General features: G+C 43.8%; 1 protein-coding gene across 1 annotated transcript in view; it reads right to left on the reverse strand.

The window, feature by feature from the left end:
• Positions 1-25,970, reverse strand: part of msh3 (mutS homolog 3 (E. coli)) — a 265,620-nt gene that overhangs the window by 196,093 nt on the left and 43,557 nt on the right. Inside the window, exon 9 of the mRNA XM_072281028.1 lies at positions 1,006-1,118. Within this exon, the coding sequence (XP_072137129.1) occupies positions 1,006-1,118 (113 nt within the window). The remainder of the gene's footprint in view (positions 1-1,005; positions 1,119-25,970) is intronic.

The raw sequence follows: 25,970 nt of genomic DNA on the forward strand, positions 1-25,970 counted from the left end.
AATCGACATTTATCACTTACAAGCTGGGACATCCCACTCCCCGAGTCCAGATAAGCCCCTATTCTCCTATACTCCAGATAGTAAAGCCCTAACCTCTTCAAGCTTTTCCTATAACTCAGGTCCTCAAGTCCTGCCCATGCTCTTGTAAATTTTCTCTGCACTCTTTCAATCTTATTGATACCTTTCCTGCAGGTGGTTGACCAAAACTTCACACAATACCCCAAATCAGGCCTCACCGACATCTTACACAACTTCAATATAACATCTCAACTCCTGTATTCAGCACTCTGGTTTACAAAGACCAACATGCAAAAAGCTATCTTTACGTCCCTATCTAACTGCAACACCACTTTCAAGGAATTATGAATCTGTACTCCCAGATCTATCGTTCACTGTGTTAGTGCAACAACTCACACTTCCCTGCATTAAATTCCATCTACCATTTTTCAGCTCATTTTTCCAGCTGGTCTAGATCCTACTGCAAGCTTTGACAGCCTTCCTTGCTATCCACTAAGCTCCCAATCTTGGCATCATCTGCAAATCTGCTGACCCAGTTAACCACGTTATCATTCAGATAACAAACAACAGCAGACCAAGCACCAATCCCTGCAGCACACCACTAGTCCAGGCCTACAGTCACAGAGGCAACCATCTCCTACCACTCTCTGTCTTCTCCTTTGAAGCCAATATCCAATAACCATCTGTCCTAGGTTTTTATGGTCACGGGACTCCTCACCGCAAGGCCAGAAAAAACAATTCTACCTGTGACGGCAAGTTCAAGGAATTATGGATTGTATTCTGTCTGGTCATGTGTAGGTCACCAGGGAAGAATTACAGCTTTGTAAACCGGATGTGCTCCAACAACAACCCAGTAGTATCACTGTCAATGTTACAGTAACTTATCTTTAAGAAAAATTCTGAATTATCCATTTGCTGTGGTGGGATTCAAACTCATACTTGGAGATGCTGATGCTTAACCACAATGGGACCACGGCAAGACTCTACCTGACATATCAGAAGCTCCAGGCGAATAAAACTCTGTGGTGACTTGGAACGCGTTTGAATACTCAAAATGGAAACTGTCCATCCGCTCCACACGAATCCTGTCATCACGCAGGCTGCGAGGAAACAAAAAGCTATCAGAAACATTAAACATCCTCACCAATTGTACAAAGTAATTCTGAGGTAAGTGACACAGAATTCAAAAGCCATAGAGCACCACAGAACAGAAACAGGCCCTTTGACCCATCTAGTCCGTGCTCAAATATTATTCTGCCTCGACCCATCGATGTGCACCCAGTGCATAGCACTCCAAACACACTTGTCCAAACTTCTCTTAAATGTTACATTCGAACCTTATGCTGGCAGCTCGCGATATTAAACCCGATTATGATTCTGATTTATTATCAGCGTCTGGTATTAGATCTATTTGAATATTAAAAGCCAATCTTTAATTCAATAAATACACTCAATACTCCCAGTAAAATCTGAACTCAAACATTGCCATAGTTTTGGTCCAATCTAGCTCATTAACAGTCTGTGCACGCAAATGAAACAGTGCGAAGGGCAGCCGATATCTGAAAATGGGCTTTGTCAGGAAAAGCTTTCCAAAATAAGAGATGTGCAATAACAATTCGCCACTTGTGAAAAACCATCATTAGCACTGAAGGATTATTTCATACAGTATAATGGGTCTATTTAAAATAAAAAGCATTTATAAAGTAATACCATGCCGAAATATTTCAGAATAGTGTCCTGCGCTTTCAACCTCGCATTCAATCAGAATGAAAGCCGCAAGTTGCACTGAAATAACAAGAGAGGACGAAATGTTCAAATTTAATTACGGGCTGGATCGTCAATCAGTTCGGAAATTGCCCTTTACTGCGTCCTTGTACCATAGTATTATATCATTTCCCAACTACCAGAATGACATATAAACCAGAAAGCAAGGGCAGCTCTTGGCTAATTGGCAGTGTTAAGAAAAGGTCAAGATCTGAAGTGAAATCTCGCAGCTTCAGTAACTAATAGGGCACAATATACTTGGAAAGTTAAGGATGGTTTTCTAGTCATATTTGTTGTGTTGCCAGTGACCGCAAAAAATTAGGAAGAGTAATTGAATCTTTAGGTTTTCTTTTAAAGACTAAGATCTGAAAAATTATACCAGTGCCACAATATCACCTTAAAGTAACAATATTAGAATCAGATTTAATATCACTGGTATATGTCATGGAATTTGCCGTTCTGTGGCAGCAGTATATTGCAATACATATTGTCCATCCAGAAATCCGATGGTAGAGGGGGAAAAACTGTTCCTAAAACCTTGAGTAAGTTTCATCAGGCACCTGAGATCGTGGCTTGGACTTAGCTTTATACTTTATTGTCGCCAAACAATTGATACTAGAACGTACAATCATCACAACGATATTTGATTCTGCGCTTCGTGCTCCCTGGAGTACAAATCGAAAGTAAATATTAAAAATTTAAATTATAAATCATAAATAGAAAATAGAAAAGGGAACGTAAGGTAGTGCAAAAAAACCGAGGCAGGTCCGGATATTTGTAGGGTACGGCCCAGATCCGAGTCAGGATCTGTTCAGCAGTCTTATCACAGTTGGAAAGAAGCTGTTCCCAAATCTGGCCATATGAGTCTTCAAGCCCCTGAGCCTTCTCCCAGAGGGAAGAGGGACGAAAAGTGTGTTGGCTGGGTGGGTCGTGTCCTTGATTATCCTGGCAGCACTGCTCCGACAGCGTGCAGTGTAAAGTGAGTCCATGGATGCTGGGGGGTTTTTTAAGTTCACAGGGGTGGTTCTGCTGACAGAGAGAAGAGTTATGAGTTAAGGGTCGAGTTGGGGTTCAGGGACTAGGATGTGGAGGAGTTAGAGACGAGGCCCCCACTCTTCATTTTAAGTCCAGCAACTTGTACGTGTGAGAAAGGACATCCGCTGTCTCGGCCTCTGCTCTACGCTTGAAGGCGAGTGCAGTGAGGTAGTGTACATGGGTTTATGGACCGCTCAGAAGTCTGATGGCAGAGGGCAAAAAGCTGCTTCTGAAATGTTGAGTGTCTGTGTTGAGGGTACTGCACCTCCTCCTTGACGGTAGCAATAAGAAGAGGGCATGTCCTGGGTGATGGGACCAAGTCTGCATCCAATACAGAGTTTCTTCAAACATATTTGAGTTCCCAGCTGAAAACCAACCAGAATCACAACTACCAAAGGCATCAGAACAGAAAGACATCAACTTCCAAAATAGTCTCAAAGATGAGAAAATTTGCAGATGCTGGAAATCCAAGCAAAACACACAACATTCGGGAGGAACTCAGCTGGCCAGGAAGCATCTATGGAAAAGAGTAAACAGTTGACATTTCGGGCTCAGACACTTCATCAGGACTGGGAAAAAAAAAGACGAGAAGTTAGAGCAAAAAGGTGGGGGCGGGGGGAAGAAGTACAAAGTGGTAGGTGATAGGTGAAACTGGGAGAGGGGGAGGGGTGAAGTAAAGAGCTGGGAAGCTGACAGGTGAACAAGATTAAGGGCTGGTTTCTGTTCTAAAGACCCGGCTGGTGGCGTAGTGGCATCAGTGTCGGACTTCGGTACGAAAGGTCCCGGCTCCGAACCCAGCCAGCCGGCTCCCCTGCACGCTTTCCATCCGTGCTGGGTTACGAGCTGGTGATTTCTTTGGAAACTCACCCAGCAGAAGCCAATGGCAAACCACTGCTGTAACTTGCCTCGTACGCGGTTCCCCACTACGTCAGAGAGGTGCGGAGGGAAGTTGTCCGCTAACCGGAGAAACTCGAGATGCAACGTACCTTTCCTTTTCCTTTTTCTGTTCTAAAGGGTCACCCTTCAATTTTGAGGCTGTGCCCTCTAGTTCTGGAACCCTCACCATAGGAAACATCCTCTCCACATCCACCTTATCTAATCCTTTCAACATTCGGTAGGTTTCAATGGGATCCTCCCGCAATCTTCTAAATTTCAGTGAGTACAGGCCCAAAGCTGCCAAATACTCCTCATATGTTAACCCCTTCATTCCCAGAATCATCCTTGTGAACTTCCTCTGGACTCTCTCCAATGACAACACATCCTTTCTGAGAAATGGGGCCCAAAACTGTTGACAATACTTCAAGTGCAGCCTGACGAGTGCCTTATAAAGCTTCAGTGTTACCTCCTTGTTTTTATATTGTATCCCCCTTGAAATAAATGCCAACATTGCATTTGCCTTCTTTACCACAGACCCCACCTGTAAATTAACCTCTGGGAGTCTTGCACGAGGACTCCCAAGCCCCCTGCACCTCTGATGTTTGAATCTTCTCCCCATTTAGATAACAGTCTGCACTATTATTCCTTTTACCAAAATGCATTATCTTACATTTCCCAACACTGCATTCCATCTGCCACTTTTTTGCCCAGTCTTCCAATTTGTCTAAGTCAGCCTTTCTCAACATTTTTGTCCTGTAGGAACACTTGAAATAATTTTCAGGTCTCAGGGAACCCCTGCATAAAAAAATATTACATCTACAGCTCCAGGTATGTTAGAGTAATCAGTAAGTTGTAGATATAATAATCCAAAAATAATTGTTAATGCTCTTTTGATTAGAGAATGGATTTTTAGCCAATCTTTCTTTAAAAACACAGGTCATGAAGCTCAGCTTACTTTTCTTGAACTTGATCTCTTTCTTTCCCTTTCATAAATTTTAAAAACTCAAAAGGCAAACATAATAAATTTCAGTTTTCAATAAAACTTGAGACTTTCTGATATCCTCCCTCACTCAAGCCTGAGCTGCAGTGGAAACATTTCAAGATTTCCTTTTGCAACATGATTTTTCCAAAGATACAGTTTCCTTTCAAATCCAAGAATCTTCTCACTTGAAGTCCAAATCATTTTCTCCAAGGCCTTGCAGAGACTTGTTCAACTGGTTCATATGATGAAAAACGTCAGTTAAGTCGACTAGTTTCTGCAGCCATTCTTCATCTTCATCTTCACTCAGCAAAATCCGATCTACGATTTTCTTGGAAGTATTTCTGCAATTCACTGTTCAGCTCAAGCACCCTGTTGAGAACTCTTCCTCTGCTAAGCCACCAGATTTCTGTATGGAGCAGGAAATTGGTGTGCTCTTTGTCCAAGCTTTCACACAGTTTTTTTTCAACATTCTCGAGCATACAGGTCTTTTTTTTAAATAAAATTAACCATTTTTGTAGCATCGTCCAGGACTTTTTTTTCATTTCATCTCCAAGAGTTTTTGACATCAGCACCTCTCTATGAAGAAAGCAGTGTGTTGTGACAAATTCAAGATTTTCTTTTTTTTAAAACAGAGTAAGGAAACCTCTCACGGAGCCGACACCATCAGTACAGATGCCAATACAGTTCCTCTGAAACATACCTTTTGTTTCCAGATATGAAGTCAAAACATTAAATACATCTTGCCTTTGCTTGTTTTGGGCAGCTCTTTGCAACAGAAAAAGTCTCCTTGCACTTCACCATCATTTATAAATCTTACAAATGCTACATGACATTTATCAGTGAGACTTGTTGACTCGTTAATCTGGATAGAGAAGCTGTTGTTTTTCAGTTTACCACACAAAACCTTTTCAGCATCATGTGGCATGTCATCAATACATCGATTTATCGTACTGTCTGAGAGTGAAACCTTTTGACGAACAATGTGAAAAGTAACAGTCCCAATATTGATCATTAGTCACTGGCAGCCAACCAGATAAGGCCCCCTTAATAATGGACTCCAACACTTTCCCAACCACTGAGGTTAGGCTAACTGGCCTATAATTTCCTTTCTGCTGCCTTCCTCCCTTCTTAAGATTGGCACATGGGTGACTGAAAAACGGTGGGCTCTGCGGAAGGGAAAGCTTAAACTGATCTTGGGGAAGTTTGAAAGACCAGCACAACATTATAGGCCAAAGGTCTGCCCTGCACTGTACTGCTCTATAGCCTATGTTTTATGTAACTAGTTGAAAGACAAAAAAAAAAAGAGCTCACCCCATGACAGAACTTAATAGCTTCAGTCATGCACATTAAAATATAACACCTCAGAAAGCCAGAAATTGTGAAACAGCTGGTGTTCCTTAGGAGTCTAATACTGGATTTAATTTACATCTCCATGGCTACGTGTAATTTTTGAGTATTGAAACTCAGCTAGAAGGTATTATCGAGAGATTGCCAAAGGAGAATGCAGCAATAAGCACAAGAAATTCTGCAGATGCTGGAAATCCAGAGCAGCACACACAAAATGCTGGAGGAACTCAGCAGGTCAGGCTGCATCTACGGAAATGAAGAGACAGTCGAAGTTTCAGGCTGAGACAGTTCTTCAGGGTGCAAAGAATGCAGAATGCAGTGTTCCAACCCAGAGTGCAGCAGAACATTCCTCTACCAGAACCATTAACGTCACCCAGTCACTCCTCCTGTTCCAACACTACTCAGTTCATTCACACCAGTATGGTAAGAGTACACAGTATCGTGTAAAAGTCTTGGGTATATATATATATATATATATATATATATATATATAGTGCTAAGATTTTTGTATAATACTATATTGTCAACATGGAGTGGAGAGTGAATTTGTAAATCAGGCGGGGAGCAAAGGACGTTGGGAATGGTGAGGGTGGTGCGCCGTGGGAGGGGTGTGGGAAAGGTGGCAGAGAAGTAGTGCCGGAGTGGGGCGGGGGGGGGGGGGGCATTGGTAGCACAAGTGCAGACACACCCAGTCCTGAGACACGTGGCAAGGTCATTTGATTACAAGCAACTGCTTTATTGATCATTACAGAATGTCTTTCTGGTGCTTCCTGCTTTCTTCCCCTTTCCACAACCATAAACCCCCTTTCCCTTCCCACTCTCAGTCCACAATAGAGACCCATATCAGAATCAGGTTTATCATCACTCACATATGTCATGAAATTTGTTTTTTGTGGCAGCACAGTGCAATATATATAAAATTATTACAGTACTGTGCAAAATCTTAGGCCACCTAGCTATATAGAAGTGCCTAAGGCTTTTGCAGTTCTCAATATGGTTACAAAAATTAACTACCTTCATTTTGTCAGCTGTAAAGACCAGAATTAAGGCACAGTTAAGATAGACAGCAATAAAATAACAGGGAACTCAAGAGAACCTTACACAAGAATGGAGCAGATAGGATGAAGAACTCACTGCCACCAAGAGAAGATACGACAGCACAGTACAGTCTCTTCGGCCCACAATGTTATACTGACTTTTTAACCTACTCTAAGATCAATCTAACCCTGCCATCCAGCATAATGCTCCATTTTTCTATCATCCATGTCCCTATCTAGCAGTCTCCTAAATGTACCTAATATATCTGCCTCTACTACCATCCCTGGCAGGGCATACTACACACCCATCACTGTGTAAGAAATCTACCTCTGACATCCCCCTCCCATACTTTCCTCCAATCACTTTGAAATTAAGCTCCTTTGTACTAGCCAGTTCCAACTTGGGAAGAAGTCTCCGGCTGTCCTCTTGCTCTATACTCTTTGTACACCTCTACCAAATCACCTCTCGTGCTCCTTCACGCCACAGAGAAAAACCCTAGCTCGCTCAGCCTTTTCTCATCAGACACTGAGTCAACTGCAAAGCAGGTACATCTACTGGGAAGTTCGGGTAGCATAAATCAGAAACGGAAATGGAATGGTACCTCGATGAAGGATATTGCTCTGGGGGGACTGGAGGAGGGAGGTGGCAGTCGGGTAGGGAAGTGTAAAATGCACATGCAAGCATCATCCATTTGTCTAGCGACCAGCTTCTGAGCTGTAAACATTCTGCAACACATTGGAAAACCGAACGCACAAAATGATGAACAGAACGTTGGGCAAATTAAAAGATAAACTTCAAGATCTCCTTCTCCTATAAAGTGCAGAATTACTAAATCTTGGGAAATATTTCATGCTTTTTTATTCCAATTTTATTTAAACAAACAGGAATTGTCCGTGTTCTCTTGGAATTCAAACATTCGAAACTGGAGCACTGATTTACCTGTGCATTGTTTTGCTCTCTGCAACCCACTCCACGGCAGCCCAGCAGCTAAAACGACGCTATTACAGATTGGGTGTTGGAGTTTAGAGTTCAATTCTGGTATCCCCTGTAAGCAGGTTTGTAAGTTCTTTCCTGTGTACACGTGGGTTTCCTCTGTGTGCTCGGGTTTCTTCCCACAGTCCAAAGAGGTTAATTGATCATTGTAAATTGCTCTGTGATCAGGCGAGGGTTAAATCAGCGGGCTGCTGCACAGCATGGCTCAAAGGGCCCGAAGGGCCTGTTCTGTGCTTTATCTCTAAGTCAGTCAGTAATAAATAAATAAAATCCCTTTCTCACTTCTGCTTAGTTGACTGCAATCTTAAAATATCTGGAAGTTACTAACACAGACTTTATATAACTGTTCTTGGTCTATTGACAAGCCAGAATTGATTCTGACAAGTTTCAATCATCACCACCCCTCCTCTCCCCAGGCTGGTATTGATTTGCTACTCTCAGAAGCCTATGGCAAGGGCTGAAAATGGTTCCAGGCGCGCCTTGTCTTGTGTTTAACATGGGCACGGTAATTAGCACAAGGATAATACATCGCCAGCGACCCAGGTTCAATTCCCGCTGCTGCCTGTACAAAGTTTGTACATTATCTCCGTGGTTTGTATGTTCCTTCCCCTGGCCGTGAGGGTTTCCTCCCACATTTCAAAGAGGTACAGGTCAGTAGGTTAATTGGTTGATGGGTGTAATGGCACAGCACAGACTGGTCCTGTTACCATGTTGCACCTTGAAATAAGAACATAAATAAAATTTTAACAAAGGCATCAATATTTTGGTGCCTCCCAAAATACTGCACTCTGAAACCTCCTCCCAAACCTGGCTTGCTTCACACCAGACAACCTCCTCTGACCTTGACCGAGGTAGTGATTGTGGGCAGCTTACTGTGCCAAGTTCAAAGCTTTGGAACACCTGCATTTTTAAAGAATCCACAACAGGCTCTGTACACGTTTCTTTCTGCGCTCCAAAAATAATTGTGCAGAAGCAGATGAAGTTTTGATGCCTTGAAACAGGATTTATCAATTACACAGAGAGAAAGCCATTAAAGCAGGACCCCTGCAATTCTCACTGGGGCCTGTCTCATCCCATCTGTCTCCTGATTCTGCCGTGCAGGCATCTACAGCCCCTGAAAGACACACTCTATGTGGAAGCAACTCACATTTCAGCTGCCCTGAAGGGACAGATGCTCCATGAGAGCAAGAGACGAGCACCACAATCACTCAGTGACACGGTCTCCCTTTCCCTCTCGCTCATTGCTGCCAAAGGAAGGTGTGGGAGTCCTGGGTCTTGGGAAGGTTTGATCTGCACGGTTTGTAGATTGGACTGATTTTTAGAGGACTCCACAGCTCATGTTATATGTGTCTCTGATTTCTGGTTACTCCTTTTTCATTGCTATTTTGATCGGGGTGGATTGGCTGTGCAGCCTGAAGTCAGTGAATGACACTGCACTAGGTTGGACTGAACAGAACTGAACTAACTGTTTCAATGACTCTGAGGTTTGAGGTTTAATATTTTGTGTGTTATTTGTTTTTATGCATTGGGTGTTTGATGTTTACCTTGAATGGGTTCCACAGTGTTTCTTTGTTTTACGGCGGTCCATGGGAAGATGAATCTCTCGACTGTATACTGCATGTACACTTTGATAATGAATCTACTTTGAATCTGGTGAATTAACAAAACAGCCGAGCCTCGAGCCAGAAGTCCCTACGAACGACTCTAAGAACGGCTGAGAGGATCACAGGGGTCTCCCTACCAATCATCGGGGATATTTATCAGGAGCGCTGCGTACACAAGGCCCTTAGTATTATCAAGGATCCCACCCATCCATCCAGCATCCTCTTTTGACTTTCAGGCAGGAGACTCCGATGCATAAAAGCAACAACAGTCAAGATGGAAGGAACACACACAAAATGCTGGAGGAACTCAGCAACCAGGCAGCATCTATGGGTAAAAGTACAGTCATTGTTTTGGGCTGAGGCTCTTTGGCAAGGTGTTTAAATCTTCCCTTCAGGGATGCCTCCCTGAAGAAGTTTAAATCCTTCTTTCAGTCCTGATCCTTCCACCGCCTTAAAAGGGATAGAGCTCCTACAACACCATGAGTCTTCACATCTGACACATTATTATCCACAATTTTCAGCATCTTCAACAGAATCCTACCATCAAACATACCTTTACCTTTCCCTCCCACCACGCCCCCCCCACAACCTCTGCTTTCCACAGGAATCGCTCCACTCGTGATTCCCTTGTCCACTTGTCCCTCCCCAGTAAACTCCCTCCTGGCACTTATCCCTGCAAGAGACAGAAATGGTACATTTGCACATTCACCTCCTCCCATACCTCCATTCAGGGACCCTAACAATCCTTCCAGGCAATATTTCACATGAGAGTCTGCAAGGGTTGTCTATTGTATCCAGTGCTCCTGATGTGGCCTCCGCTACACTGGTGAGACCCAATGTAAACTGGGGGACCTCCACTCCATCTGCCAAAAGTGGAATTTCCCGGTGACATGTCGGTCCGTGGCCTCCTCGTCCTCAAGGTGGAGGAGCAACACCTTATATCCCACCTGGGTAGCCTCTGACCTGATGATATGAACACCGATTTCTCCTTCCGGTATTTTTTCCTCTCCCCTTCCATCTTCTTCTCTTCCCCACTCTGGCCTCTTATCGTTTCTCTTCACCTGATCTTCACCTTCCCCCTGCTGTCCCACTTTCTTCCCTCACTTCTGCTCCTATCAGATTCCTTCTTCTCCAGCCCTTTATTTTTCCCACCCACCTGGCTTCACCTGTCACCTTCCAGCTAATCCTCCTTCCCCTCCCTCCACCTTTTTATTCTGGCATCTTCTCCTTTCCTTTCTGGTCCTAGTGAAAGCTCTCAGCCTGAAACATCAAATGTTTATTCCTCTCCAGAGATACTGCCTGACCTGCTGAGTTCCTCCAGCATTCTACGTGTGTTGCTCTGGATTTCCAGCATCTGCAGAATCTCTTGTGTTTATAACGTGCTTGTAAATCTGTTTTCGTACCTTGTTCAGCCTGATGACATCTTTTCCATAGCAGGGTGACCAGAACTGCAAGCGATACTCCAGACATGGCCTTCCCAATATCTCGTAGAGCTGTAACATGACATGCCAATGCCTGTACTCAATATCCAGACCGGTGAAGGTGAGCATGCTAAACAACTTCTTCACCACCCTGTCTACCCAGGCTGTCTCTAACAAGGAAATGATATACTTCCACTCCTAGTCAGGTCAGGTCAAGTTTATTGTGGTTTAACTATGTACATGTATACCGTCAAACGAGACGTTTCTCGGAACCAGGGTGTAAAGTGCTATCGTATACACAACATGTAATAACTTACGAAAGTAAGGATGAACTCTACAGATGGATTACACATAAATAAACTAAACTGCATAAAGTAAATATTGTAAAGTACAGACAGATGAACCAGAATGCGATGTGGCAGGGGGCTCAGACGTCTAATGGCCTGAGGGAAGGAACTGTTTTCCATCCTGACTGTGAAGAGAGAATCTGCAGATGCTGGAAATCCAAAGCATCACACACAAAATGCTGGAGGAACTCAGCAGGCCAGGCAGCATCTATGGGAAAAAGTGCAGTCGACGTTTCGGGCCGAGACCCTTCAGGACTGAAGGGAGAATTTAAACTTCTTCAGGGGAGGCATCCCTGAAGGGAAGATTTAAACGCCCTGCCAAAGAGTCTCAGCCCAAAACTCGACTGTACTTTTTTCTTATAGATGCTGCCTGGCCTGCTGAGTTCCTCCAGCATTTTGTGTGTGTTCCTTCCACCCTGACCGTTCTTGTCTTTATGCATTGGAGTCTCCTGCCTGATGGTAGAAAGTCAAAGAGGATGCTGGATGGATGGGTGGGATCCTTAATAATATTAAGGGTCCTGTGTACGCAGCACTCCTGATAAATGTCCCCAATGGTTGGTAGGGAGACCCCTGTGATCCTCTCACCCGTTCCCAGAGTCGTTTGCAGGGACTTCCGGCTCGATGCTTGGCTGTTTTGTTAATTCACCAGATTCAAAGTGCATTCATTATTAAAGTATGCATGCAGTATACAGTCGAGACATTCATTTTCCCATGGACAGCCGTAAAACAAAGAAACACTGTGGAACCCAAAGTAAATATCAAACCCCCAACGTATAAAAACAAATAACACACAAAATATTAAACCTCAAACAGCAGAGTCCTTGAAACAGTTAGTTCAGTTCTGTTCAGTTCAACTTAGTGCAGTGTCATTCACTAACTTCAGGCTGCACAGCCAATCCATTCCAATCGAAATAGCAATGAAAAAGGAGTACCCAGAAATCAGAGACACATATAACATGAGCTGTGGAGCCCTCTAAAAATCAGTCCAATCTACAAACCATGCAGATCAAACCTTCCCAAGAGCCAGGACTCCCACACCTTCCTTTGGCAGCAACGAGCGAGAGGGAAACGGAGACCGGTCAAACGCAAGCAGATGGCGCTGAACACCCGCTCGCCTTCCACTTTCATCCTCGTTGATTTCAATCATGCTGAACAGTTTAATCAGCGACTAGGTCGAAAATTGGAGCCGATCATGGGTTTACGCTCCACCGTTAGGTCACACACTCCATTCCTATCCTCAATCTCAACCACGCCAAATTCCCTCGCAAAAGCACCAGATCCCTCAGTCGGCCCAGAAGCCTGTCATCGAAATGTGAATTACAGGCTCTAATCACACACAGATTAGTCGCAGAAGTATATTTAAAAGGAGAGGAGAAGAATGAGTAATTTCTGAACTGTGCAAGACAACACCGTAAATTATGTTGATTGCTGGCACCATCTTGCCTCTGTTCATGATAAATTTGTGGTATTAATGTTACTTTATTAATTGAATCCTAAAAGGAGAATGTAAAGGATAATAATGGCATAGTAATCTCATTTCTAGACTATATATCACAAAGTCTACTTCCACCATAAGGAACTCTACCTTAATCAGTCAAGGAATCGATGAAAATTAATCCCAATTTCTCCCCCACCCATGACTAAATAAAAATTGAGTATAATTGCAAATGATCCACTCTTGCCCAATTATTTATGTATTTATTGAGAAACAGCAAGAACCAAGCCCTTCCAGCCCTTCAAGCTGTCCGCTCGGAAACCCCCAATTTGATCTCAACCTAATCTCATGAAAATTTACAATGACCAATTAACCTACCAACTGGTACGCCTTTGGACTGTTGGAGGAAACCAGAGCACATTACAGAATCACTTTATTGCCAGTATGTGAAACATACCAGAATTGACTGTGGTTCAGTGCCAAGCATAAAACACAGGACAATACCATATCAGACAACACAATAGCAACCGACAATTTACAAGACAATAGTGCAAACGGCCAGGAGTAACCACTAATTAGTAGAATGCTCACATGCGCAAAAGTCAATAATCAAACTTAAACAAATGTGAACACAGGAATAGATTAAATAATTACCAACAGAACAAGGAGGGCAGGAAAGACCATTTAATGGATGTTGGGCAGAGACTGTTAAGGTATTACACCTGAGTGAGTTTTGTAGAGAAGCTGGAGCTTCAGAGAAGATGTGTAGTCCTAGCGGTGATAGACTTGGAGCATCTCCTTGATGCCAATTTGGTGAATAGGTTAACTGTGGAATGCAATTTTGGAATCTCACAGCAAAGAAGCTACCAGAATTAGTGACGATTTTGATCATCCCAACCCAAATTTACCATCATAAATGTCAATCCAATTAAGAATGATTAGCTGGCTCCTCTTTTCCAGAAAAAATCAACTGAAGAGCATATAGTAGTGAAGACCAGGGGGAAAACAGGAAGGTGGACATTTGTTGACTTTATTCTTGCTCTGGACATACCCACATCTCCTCAGTCGTCGTGTGAAACCAATACAATTTGAACAGTTTGCCATTCTGAAGGTCCAGTTTAGGGATCATTTAACTAGCAAGCTGCCTTTGAGAAAGTGGTGTGATATGTCTTCCTGAACTGCTACAGTCTTCCTGGTCAAGGTACCCCAGACTACAGTTGAGATATTTAAAGACAAGAGATTCTGCTGGAAATGCAGAGTAACACACACAAAATATTGGAGGAACTCAGCAGGACAGGCAACTTCTAAGGAAGGGAATAAACAGTCAACATTTCGGGCCGAAACCCTTCATCAGGTCCTCACCAAATGTCAAGTACAAGTCTACAGTCCATTGTTTCCACATTTCTATCAACTCCCCCCAGTTTCTCCTGCACACCTATATTCCAAGGGCAATTTACAGTGAGCAACCAGTCCTGCGTGACTATGGGAGACCAGGGGGACGGATTCACAGGCTGCTGCAGGAATCTTTGGCTACGAGAACACAATTTGCAGCCTCATTGCTGACTTGTGAACTCTTCTGGTTACAGAACTTGGAAAACACATCTTTTTGGCTTCAAAGTAGCATCATGATTTCAAAGTTCAAAATAAATTTATTATCAAATTACATACATGTTACCGTACACTACCTTGAGATTCATTTTCTTACAGGCATTCACAGTAAAAAAAAATAATATAACGATGAAAAACTAGACATCAATAAATGACTTGATATAGTTGTACAGCTGATAAGAGGCATAGATCAAGTGGACAGCCAGATCTTTCCCCCCAGGATGAAAATGACTAATTTTCAAGGGCATCATTTCTAGGAGATTGGAGGAAAATACAGGTGGTATGTCAGAGGTAGGTTTTTACACAAAGAGTGGTGGTGAGTGGAATGCCCTGCCAGGGATGGTGACAGAGGCACGTACATTAGGACGTTTAAGAAACTCTTAAATAGGTACATGAATGATTAAAAAGGAGGGCTGTGTGGGAGGGAAGGGTTAAATTGATTTCAGTGTTTATCAAGCAGTAGTAAATCAAGGCAACTAGACTTGCTGTGTTGTCTAGAAGACGTTTCACCACTCATCCGAGAGGCTTCTTCAGTTCTGATCCATGCTGGGTAGTTTTCCTGCTTATAAACTCCGTGCGTTGTTTCAAGGTGTAGCAATCACATGAGGGTCGTTAACAGGGGTTTAAGAAGCCATCTTTGCTATAATATTTAAACAACTCAGAGTTTACAAATCCAGTTGCCTTCATTTACTACTGCCTGATATACAACAACCTGGATGACTCGAGAACCTTCATAGACATACGATTGAAAGGTCAGCACAACATTATGGGCCGAAGGGCCTGTGCTGTGCTGCTCTATGCTCTAAAGACTGACAGACAACCAATGCGCAAGGCAAACTGTGCAAATACGAGGGGTGATTGATAAGTTGGTGGCTTAAGGCAGAAGGAGATGAGTTATACAGCTCTCGTTACATGCACGTGCAGTTCAAATCTTTGAGTGAAAACGCAGAAAGTTTGAAGTTAATAACTCATCTCCTTCTATCTTAGGCCACAAACTTATCAATCACCCCGGCTGTGGACCACTTTCTGGAGGTCCAAGACACCGAGGGATCCGTATGCTCCACGACTGCTGGACTAAGTGTATAAATGTAGGAGTGGACTATATTGAAAAATAAATGTGCTAGGTTTTCTAAAATTGACTCCCTCTATCTTAGGCCACGAACTTATCAATCACCCCTCGTAAATAATATGAAGCAACGTGAGTTGTAACAGACCCGCAATAAGTCAGCAGGCACATTTTTAAATTTATAGCGTCCATATTTCCACAGTTAAGGCCTGAATTGCACATCACCTCAACCCTCTCCAATGTAAACACGTTAGATCAGAGTTTCTCTCCACCGTGACTGACATTAGGAGATCAAAAATTGAAATTTGTTCCAATCCTCAGAAAAACAAATCACTTATAATCCAAAAATTCACTGCAAGATGAACATTTCAGCAGCAAAGAAAGTTGCAGAAAAACTATAAGCTCATAAGACATAGAAGCAGAATTAGGCCATTCAGCCTATCGAGTCAACTCAGCCATTCCATCATGACTGATTTATTTTCCCTCTCAACCACATTCTCCCGCCTTCTCCCTTTAACCTTTGACACCCTTACTAATCTAGAACCTAATAACCTCAGCTTCAAATGCACTCAGTGACCTGGACTCCACAGCTGCCAGTGGCAATGAATTCCACAGATTCACTACCCTCTGCTGAAGAAATTCCTCTTCATCTATGTTTATTTATTGCTTATTTATTGATTGATTGAGATATAGTACCAAACAGGCCCTTCTGGCTTTCAAGCCATGCCACCCATCAACCCCCTAATCATTGGACAATGTACAATGACCAATTAACCTACCAACCGCTATGTCTTTGGACTGTGGGAGGAAACCCACGCAGTCACGGGGAGAATATACAAACTCCTTACAGGCAGTGACGGGAATTGAACCCCAGTCGCTGGCACTGTAAAGCGTTGTGTTAACCACTACACTACTGTGTCACCTCATAGTTTTCTACAATCACCTGTTCTAAAAGGACGTCCTTCAATTCTGAAGCTGTGCCCTCTAGTCCTAAACTCTCCCGCTATAGGAAACATTATCACCCTATCAGTTCCTTTCAATAATCAGTAGGTTTCAATGAGATCACCCCCCGCCCCCCCCAACAACCACCATCATTCTAAACTTCAGCGAGTACAGGCACAGAGCCATTAAATATTCTTCATAAGTTAACCCTTTCCCTGAGAACAACTTTAAAACCAGAAATATGGCAGCTTCTCAACTTAACGGAAGTTCTATTTACAAATTTGCTGTAATGTCACAGATTCTTTGGGGACACACAGTTGTTTTCCATCATGATTTGTAGCCAGACTTTGTACACAGGAGTACAATGTACAGACAGACCCACAGTGCATTATACCCCTTCATCAATTTAAGAAAATTAAAGATCATTTTCCAGGAACACATTATTTTCATAAATCAAGAAACAACCAAATTGATTTAATTAGAGGCTGAAGTAGAAAATCCATTTCTAACTTGTATCCTGTTGTCTCAGCTCTCAATTTCCGGTCAAACATTCTCAAATTATCAAAATTACCTCAGATGAATTTCTGAAATAATGTAACCCTATCTCAGGACCCACAGCCACAGGAGAACTATTAATTTTTGTTTGATCAGATAGACAAACTTGGGCTGTTTTTTTTTTTCTGGGGAGGCAGAGGTTGAGAGGAAATCTGACAGAGGTTTATAAGATAATGAGAGAGTAGACAGAAAATATATTTTTCCGCCCAAGGCTTGAAGTGTCTAAAACCAGAGGGCATGCATTTAAAGTGCGAAGAGGAAAATTTAAAGGAGATGTGAGGGGCAAGATTTTTTTTTTGCACAGAGAGGTGGGTGCATGGATTGCGCTTTCTGGGGTGGTGGCAGAGGCAAATATATTATGGGACTTTTAAGAGATATTTAGATAGGCACATGAATATGAGGAAAATGGAAGGATATAGGCATCATGTAGACAAAAGTAATTACTTTAAGTGGCTGTCCGCAGATGCTGGAAATTAAAAGCAACTCTCACAAAACACTGGAGGAAGTCAGCAGGCCAGATAGCATTTATGGAAAAGAGTAAATAGTTAATGCTTTGGATCGAGTCCTGATGAAGGGCGTCTGCCCGAAATGTCGACTGTTTAGTCTTTTCCACAGATGCTGCCTGGCCTGCTGAGTTCCTCCAGCATTTTGTGTGTATTCCTTTATTCCCGTGCTGCACCATTAGTAACATAGAAAACCTACAGCACAATACAGGCCCTTTCGCCCACAAAGCTGTGCCGAACATGTCCGTACCTTAGAACTACCTAGGCTTACCCATAGCCTTCTGTTTTTCTAAGCTCCATGTATCCATCCAGGAGTCTCTTAAAAGACCCTATCATTTCCACCTCCACCACTGCCACCGGCAGCCCATTCCACACACTCACCACTCTCTGCGTAAAAAACCTACCCCTGACATCACCTCTGTACATGTTCTATGATCAACATACATATTTACAGATCAGTAAAATAAATTATTGCAAGAGATGATTCATCAAAAAGCAGACAAATAGCTTATATTTGCCAACCCATGTTGCAAACTCTGGCTTAGTGTTTACTATGGCCCGAGGTCCATCCTCTCTGGAATTATTGTGGCTCGTTACCCCAATGGTAATGCGCGTGACCACACGAAACGGTAGCGAGTTGTGGACGTAAATTAGCACATCACGGAAACCAGCCTCCCCTTCGTGGGCTCTGTCAACGCTTCTCACTGACTCAGTAAAGCAGGTAACATAATCAAAGACCCTTCCCAACCAATACATTCTCTTATCACTCCCCTCTCCCATCGGGCAGAAGATACAAAAGGCAGAAAGCACCTACCATAAGGCCATAAGAAATAGGAGGATTAGACCATTTGGCCGATCGAGTCTACTCTGCCATTCCATCACGGACTCCTGAGCTTACAACGTACCTCATTACGACCTTGTACCTTATTGTTTGCCTGCACCGCACTTCCTCTGTAACCGTACCACGTTATTCTACGTTGTTATCGTTTTACCTCGTACTACCTCAATGCACTGTTGCAATGAAATAAACTGTATGAGTGGCATGCAGAACAAGTTTCTTCACTGTACCTTAGTGCGTGACCATAGATCACATGACATAGGAGCAGAATTAGACCATTCGGCCCATTGAGTCTTCTCCACCATTCCATCGTGGCTGATTTATTATCCCTCTCAACCCCATTTTCCTGCCCTCTCCCCGCAATCTTTGACACCCTTACCAGTCAAAAACCTATAAGCTACCACTTTGGGAGGGAACGTCGACTCAGGCCATGAGAGACCTGCGTCGGGCATTTTCATGCCTTACAAGGCGCAGATTGGAAGTCTGTGTGGGGCACCACTCCTCACACAGACACTAGAGCAATGTGTGGTTAAGTGCCTTGCTCAAGGGCACAAACATGCTGCCACAGCTGAGGCTCAAACTAGCAACCTTGAGATAACTAGACGAACGCCTTAACCACTTGGCCACGTTGCTTTGAATTTCCAGTATATACTTTAAATATACCCAATGACTTGGTCTCCAAAGGACGACTGTGACAATGAATTCTACAGACTCACCATCTCTACTCTAAATGGACGCCCTTCTATTCTGAGGCTGCGCCCTCTGGTCCTGGACTTCCCCACAACTGGAAACACCCTCTCTACGTCCACTCTATCCAGGCCTTTCAATATTTGACAGGTTTCAATTAGATCCCTCCGTCTCTTCTATAGTCCCGGCGTACAGGCCCACAGCCATCAAAATGCTCCTCATCCATTAACACAATGAAAAACCAATTTACCAACTGAAGATTACTTCTCCCATGCTCTAGTCACAATCTTAATCCTGACGAGTCAACCTCACATTACAAAATGTAACAGCTTGCGTTCACTGCCGATGCTCATGAATCAACAGAGACCTGAATATCAGCCCACGCTTTCCCTCGATGGTCAGCGTGAGGTTGCGAAACTCTGATTAATTGATTGAGAGAAAGTACCTCACCAGAACATTTTTTTTTAAAAACGCACTGACAGATACCACACATAACAGAACTCACAGACATAATCAATGATGTTTAAGTAGAGAGTCAATACAGAAGAAATTAAAATATTATCTATTTTCAAGTATGATATCCATAAGTAACCCCAGTTTCCTGGCAATTACATCATGCTGAAATATAAACATGAAGTCACATTTTGATAAGATCTCCTACTGTTTTTAATTTGTTAATCTACTCACACTGGTTTAGCTCATTAGAATCACAATGTGGAACAATGTTTCTGCAAAGGTTTACATAGAATAAAGACCAGTACAGTATAGGCCCTTTGGCCCACGATGTGCTGCCCTTTTGACCTGCTCTAATATCGATCTAACCCTTCCCTCCTACATAGCCCTCCATTTTTATATCATCCATCTGTCTAAAAGACTCTTTGATATCCCAAATGCGTCTGTCTCCACCTCCACCCCCGGCAGCACAATCCATGCACTCTCCACTCTCTGTGTAAAAAAAAATTTAGCTCCGATGTTATTCCCCCCTATACCTTCCTCCAATCACCTTTAAATTTTCACCCCTCATATTAGCCATCTCCACCCTGGGAAAAAATCTCTGGCTGCCCACTCCATCTATGCCACTTATCATTTTGTACAGCTCTATCAGGTCACCTCTCCTCCTCCTTCGCTCCAAAGAGAAAGCCCTCGCTCACTCAACCCTTCTTCATGGTTAGTCCGCACATTCCTCTAGTTGGACGACACTTGGAATACTGTGTTCAATTCTGGTCACTTCATGATAGGAAGCTTTAGAGGGGGTGCAGAGATTTACAGAGACTAGAGGGCATGTCTCATGAAGAGAGATTGAGTGAGCTCTTTGGAGTGAAAAAGGATGAGAGGTGACTCGACAGAGGTGTACAAGATGATGAGAAACATAGATTGAGTGGCCAGCCGGGAGCTTTTTCCCAGGGCAGAAATAGCTAATACAATGGGTCGTACTTTAAGGTGTTTGCAGGAACGTATAGGGAGGTTTTTACACAGAGAGTAGTGGGTGTATCGAATGCCCTGCCAGAGGGGTGGTAGAGGCAGATATTTAGGCTATTCATAGATAGACACATGGATAACAGAAAAATGGAATGATATGTAGGAGGGATGGATTCGATTGATCTTGGGGTAGGTTAAAAGATCAGCGAGCCGAAGGGCAATACTGTGCTGTATTGTCCTAGGTTCCACGATTCTACACTGTCCTGCCTGGACCAGATTCACCTGAACACCAATATGAATATCTGTGTTGCTAAGGGAAAGGTTTTCTTCAAATTAGCAAAACAATGCTGTCCTTTCGCTTCTGACAACAGCCTTTGAAGTACCTTTGTACTTTCTCAATTAAAATGGCACACAGTGTTTAATTCAACAATGCTACTTAATTAAATTACCAGAAAATTCACAAATTATGAAAATTTTGCATTCTTTTGTAAATGTGCAAAGTCTGTGAACCTTGATATGCAAACGATAGGTTGCCATGGTGAAAGAATAGCATTAGCGCTGGGTGGCAGTAGCTGTGTGGCAGTTCGAGCGGGCTCACAACACCGGAGACACGGGTTCAATCTTGATGTCCCAGTCCCTCTCGGAGTGGAACAGGCAGAATGCCAGAACAACTCAGCAGGTCAGGTACAGAACTGTGCAAAAAGTCGGGTACAGAACTGTGCAAAGTCTTAGGCACACATGTATTTAGCTAGGGCACCTAAGACTTCGCACAGTACTGTAGTAATTTTATGCATTGCACTGTACTGCCACAAAAAGAATTCATGACCAATGTGAGTGATGATAAACCTCATTCTGATAGGGGTCTCTGTTGTGGACTGAGAGTGGGAAGCGAGCAGGGAGAGGGGAATCGCGGTTGAGAAAAGGCAAAGAAGTGGGAAGCACCACAGAGACATTCTGTAATGATCCAGAAACCAATTGTTTGGAATCAAGTGATCCTGCCTGGTGTCTCAAGGCTGGGCGTGTCTGCACCCACATCACTCCCCACCCCAGCACCCCTTCTCTTCTACCTATCCCACACCCCTCCCGTGGCGCTCCACCCTCAGCATTCCCAACATCCTTTGCTCCCACCAGATTTACAACTCACTCTCTGCTCCACATTGACAAGTACTGCACTGTGCAAACATCTTCATGGTATGTATACTATCTACTTGAGATTCATATCCTTCCAGGCAGCCACAAAACAAAGTAACCCAACTAGTATCCATGAAAAAAAAATCAAACACGCAATGTGCAGAGAAAAAAATAATTGTGCAAACAATAAAAGTAAGCAAATAACATTGAGAACTGGAGTTCACAAAAGTGAGTCCACAGACACAAAGCCAGTCATCACTGCAGCCAAGTCAGGAGCTTGTGTGTTAGTTGCAGGCCACGGCCTCAGTACAGTGCAGAGGCACCCTTGTTATATATATGTGCTGAAGACTCTCACACTGTACTGTACCTGTTGAGATCCTACATCAGGATGAGTAGAGACTGCAGATGCTGGACTTTGGAAGACAAAAGAGACTGCTGAAGAGTCTCGACCCCACAGCAGTGTCACACACCCTGTGGCTCCTGCATTCGACCTGCTGAGTTCTTTCATCATTGCTTTCCTGCGCCTTCCTCCAGACGTTCCAGCACCCCTCCACCCACCATCCCAAATCCCAATGGTTAACTGCAAACTACTGTAAATAAAAATAAATTGTCTCCATTAGCGTTATCACTTAAAAACTTATGGCAACAAAAAGCAGCAATCGGTCCAGTGATCTATACAAAAATAATATCGCAGTTAACATGCAGTTCAAATGTCCTGGACCCAACAGGTAAGTGCAATTACCAAGAGAGCATGGCAGAGCCTCCACTTCCTTAGAAGATTCAACATGACATCTAAAACTTTTGACAAACTTCTATAGATGTGCGATGGAGAGTATATTGACTGGCTACATCACAGCCCACCCTTGAACAGAAAATCCTACAGAAAGTAGTGGATACGGCTCAGTCCACCACAGGTAAAGCCCTCCCCACCACTGAGCACATCTACACAGAGCGTTGTCACAGAAAACACAAAATACTCTGCAAATGCTGGGGTCAAAGCAACACTCACAACACGCTGGAGGAACTCAGCAGGTCGGGCAGCATCCGTGGAAACGATCAGTCAACGTTTTGGGCAGGAACCTTTCGTCAGGACTGAAGGGGGAAGGGACAGAGGCCCTATAAAGAAGGTGGGGGGAGGGTGGGAAGGAGAAAGCTGGTAGGTTCCAGGTGAAAAACCACTAAGGGGAAAGATAAAGGGGTGGGGGAGGGGAGGCAGGGAGGGGTTAGGCAGGAAAGGTGAAGAAAGAATCGGGGAAAACACAATGGGTAGTAGAAGGAGGTAGAACCATGAGGGAGGTGATAGGCAGCTGGGGGAGGGGGCAGAGTGAAATAGGGATAGGGGAAGGGAGGGGAAGGGAATTACCGGAAGTTACTTATACCTATCACCTCCCTCATGGTTCCATCTCCTTCTACTACCCATTGTGCTTTCCCCTATTCCTTCTTCACCTTTCCTGCCTATCACCTCCCTGCCTCCCCTCCCCCACCTGGAACCTACCAGCCTTCTCCTTCCCACCCTCCCCCCACCTTCTTTATAGGGCCTCTGCCCCTTCCCTCTAGAGTCCTGAGGGAGGGTTCCGGCCCGAAACGTTGATTGATCGTTTCCACGGATGTTGCCCGACCTGCTGAGTTCCTCCAGCGTGTTGTAAGTGTTGCGGTCACAGGAAAGCAGCATCCATCATCAGGGACCCCCACCACCCGAGTCACGCTCTCTTCTCACTACTGCCATCAGGAAGGCAGTACAGGAGCATCAGGACACACACCAACAGGCTCAGGAAGAGTTATTACCTATCAACCATCAGGCTCCTGAACCAAAGGGGATAACTTCACCCAGCCCCATTTGCCCCATCACTGAACTGTTCCCACAATCTATGGACTCACCTTCAAGGACTCTTCGTCTCAAGTTCTTGATACTGAATGCTTATTTATTTACTACTATTATTTCTTTTTGTATTTGCACAGTTTGTGTCTTTTGCATAAACAAAAGGTTGAATGCCTAGTTGATGCGGTCTTTCATTGATTCCATTATGGTTATTATTTTATTATGGATTTATTGAGTATGCCCATGAGAAAATGAATTTTAGGGTTGTATATGGTGACATAGATATACTTTGATAATAAATTTACTTCAAACTTTGAACATCTGTGAAACTACTGTCAGCAGCTAGCGATTCACTATTACAGCTCGGGGGTTCAAAGTTCAGAGTTCAATTCCAATGCCATCTTTAAGGAGTTTGTACAATCTCTCTAACTACGTTTCCCCTCTGGGTGCTCTGGCTTCCTCCCACAGCCCAAAGACATACCAATTCACAGGTTAACTGGTCATTGTAAATTGCCCCGTGATTAGACTAGGATTAAATAGGTGGGTTGCCGGGTGACACAGGTCATTAGGTCAGAAGGTACCTCTAAACAAGTAAATAAGTTACGCACTGCAGGCAGGAAAATAAAATTCTGAAGGACTCTGAGGAGCGTTTGATGTCTCTGGGTCTGTACTTACTGGAGTTTAGAAGAATGAGGGGGATCTCACTGAAAACTATCCAATATTGCAAGGCCTTGATAGAATGGATGAGGATAGGATGTTTCCTATAGTGGGGAGACTCAAAGACCAAAGGGCATAGCCTCAGAATAGAGTGAAATCCATTTAGAACAGAGATGAGGAGGGACTTCTTTAGCCAGAGGGTAGTGAATTGGTGGAATTCATTGCCACAGATAGAGGTTAACAGGTTCTTGAAAGGTTACGGAGAGAAGGCAGGAGAATGGGGTTGAGACAGATAATAGATCAGCCAAGATGGAATGTGGATCAGACTCAATGGACTGAATGGCCTAAATCTGTTCCTATGTCTTACGGACTTCCAAAACTAGTGGAGAAATTGTGGCCTGAACCAGAAAACCAGAGATACAAGATTATCCAAAAAGTCTTTAATTCAACAAGTCTGGTGCTTTGCAGAGGCTGCCCCATCTCCAGATGCAGCTGGTCCCAGGAGGGAGGAAACTAACCTGGCATTTAGAAAGTGGGAGTTGAGTGGAGAGAGGAGAAAGCAAGCGAGGGATCCTTCCCGACATTTTCTTCACTCACATGCCATGGTTCCTCTGAGGGTCACTGTGTAGGGCCACAGTAAACTTGGCTGACCTTGCACAACCAAAGTCCCATCTCAAAACTCTGAGATGTTCCAGAAGAATAGGCAAGAACCCGACAGCAGGCAATTGCTTGGGCAACCCAACACTGTGAGGACCCACATGATAGTTGCCAAGCCAACGACGTAACACTGGGTGCTGTTACCTACTCTTAAAGGAAAACAATTGTGCAACATTTTCTAACGTCAATATCCAATATTGTGCTGAATGCGGCCTCAAAAGGATACCAGAATCTGATTATGATTTATTTATCATGTGTACAGTACATCAAAACATACACAATTTGTAAATTTTTAGCAACACACACACACACACAAAATGCTGGAGGAACTCAGCAGGCCAGGCAGCATCTCCGGAATAGAGTACAGTCGTCATTTCGGGCCGAAACCCTTCAGCAGGACTGGAGAAAAAAAGCTGAGGAGTAGACTTTAGAGGTGGGGGGGAAGGGAGGGAGAAACACAAGGTGGTGGTGAAACTGGGGGGGGGGCGGGGGGAGGAGTTGATTGATGAAAGAGATACGGAGCTGAAGTAGGGGGAATCTGATAGAAGAGGCCAGAAGGCCATGGAAGATGGAAAAGGGGGGAAGAGCACCATAGGGGGGCAATGGGCAGCAAGGAGATAAGATGAGAGAGGGAAAAGGGGACGGGGAGTGATGAAGTGGGGGGGGGGGATTACCAGAAGTTCAAGAAGTCAATGTTCATGCCATCAGGCTGGAGTCTACCCAGACGGAATATAAGGTGTTGGTCTCATCAGGACAGTCGAGGAGGCCATGGATAGACATATCAGAATGGGAAGTGGAATGAAAATGGGTGGCCACTGGGAGATCCCGCTTTTTTAGGCGGAAAATTTATAGTAATTTTTTTTAATGTATTGCCAGTGATATTAAATCTGATTCTGATCATACATACAGTGAAATGCATCATTTGCACTAACGACCAACACACCCAAGGATGTGCTGGGGGCAGCCTGCAAGTGTCGCCACACATTCCGGCGCCAGGATTCAGACCAGCTCAAACTCTCTGCTGAAGGAATGGGGATGAAGGTTCACAATGACCAGACATCACCCACAACAATGTCAATATTCAGGCCATGCCATTCAGGGACTTGTGCTAATATTATTTTGTGACTGTATGCACTGTGTTTTGCAGCCTGGCCCCAAAGGAAAGATGCTTTGTTTAGCTGTGTACATGTGTACCACCGAATGACAATAAACTTAAACTTGATTCTCT

The sequence above is a fragment of the Mobula birostris genome, chromosome 17, assembly GCF_030028105.1.
Source record: "Mobula birostris isolate sMobBir1 chromosome 17, sMobBir1.hap1, whole genome shotgun sequence".
In the NCBI taxonomy this organism is placed as follows: domain Eukaryota; kingdom Metazoa; phylum Chordata; class Chondrichthyes; order Myliobatiformes; family Myliobatidae; genus Mobula; species Mobula birostris.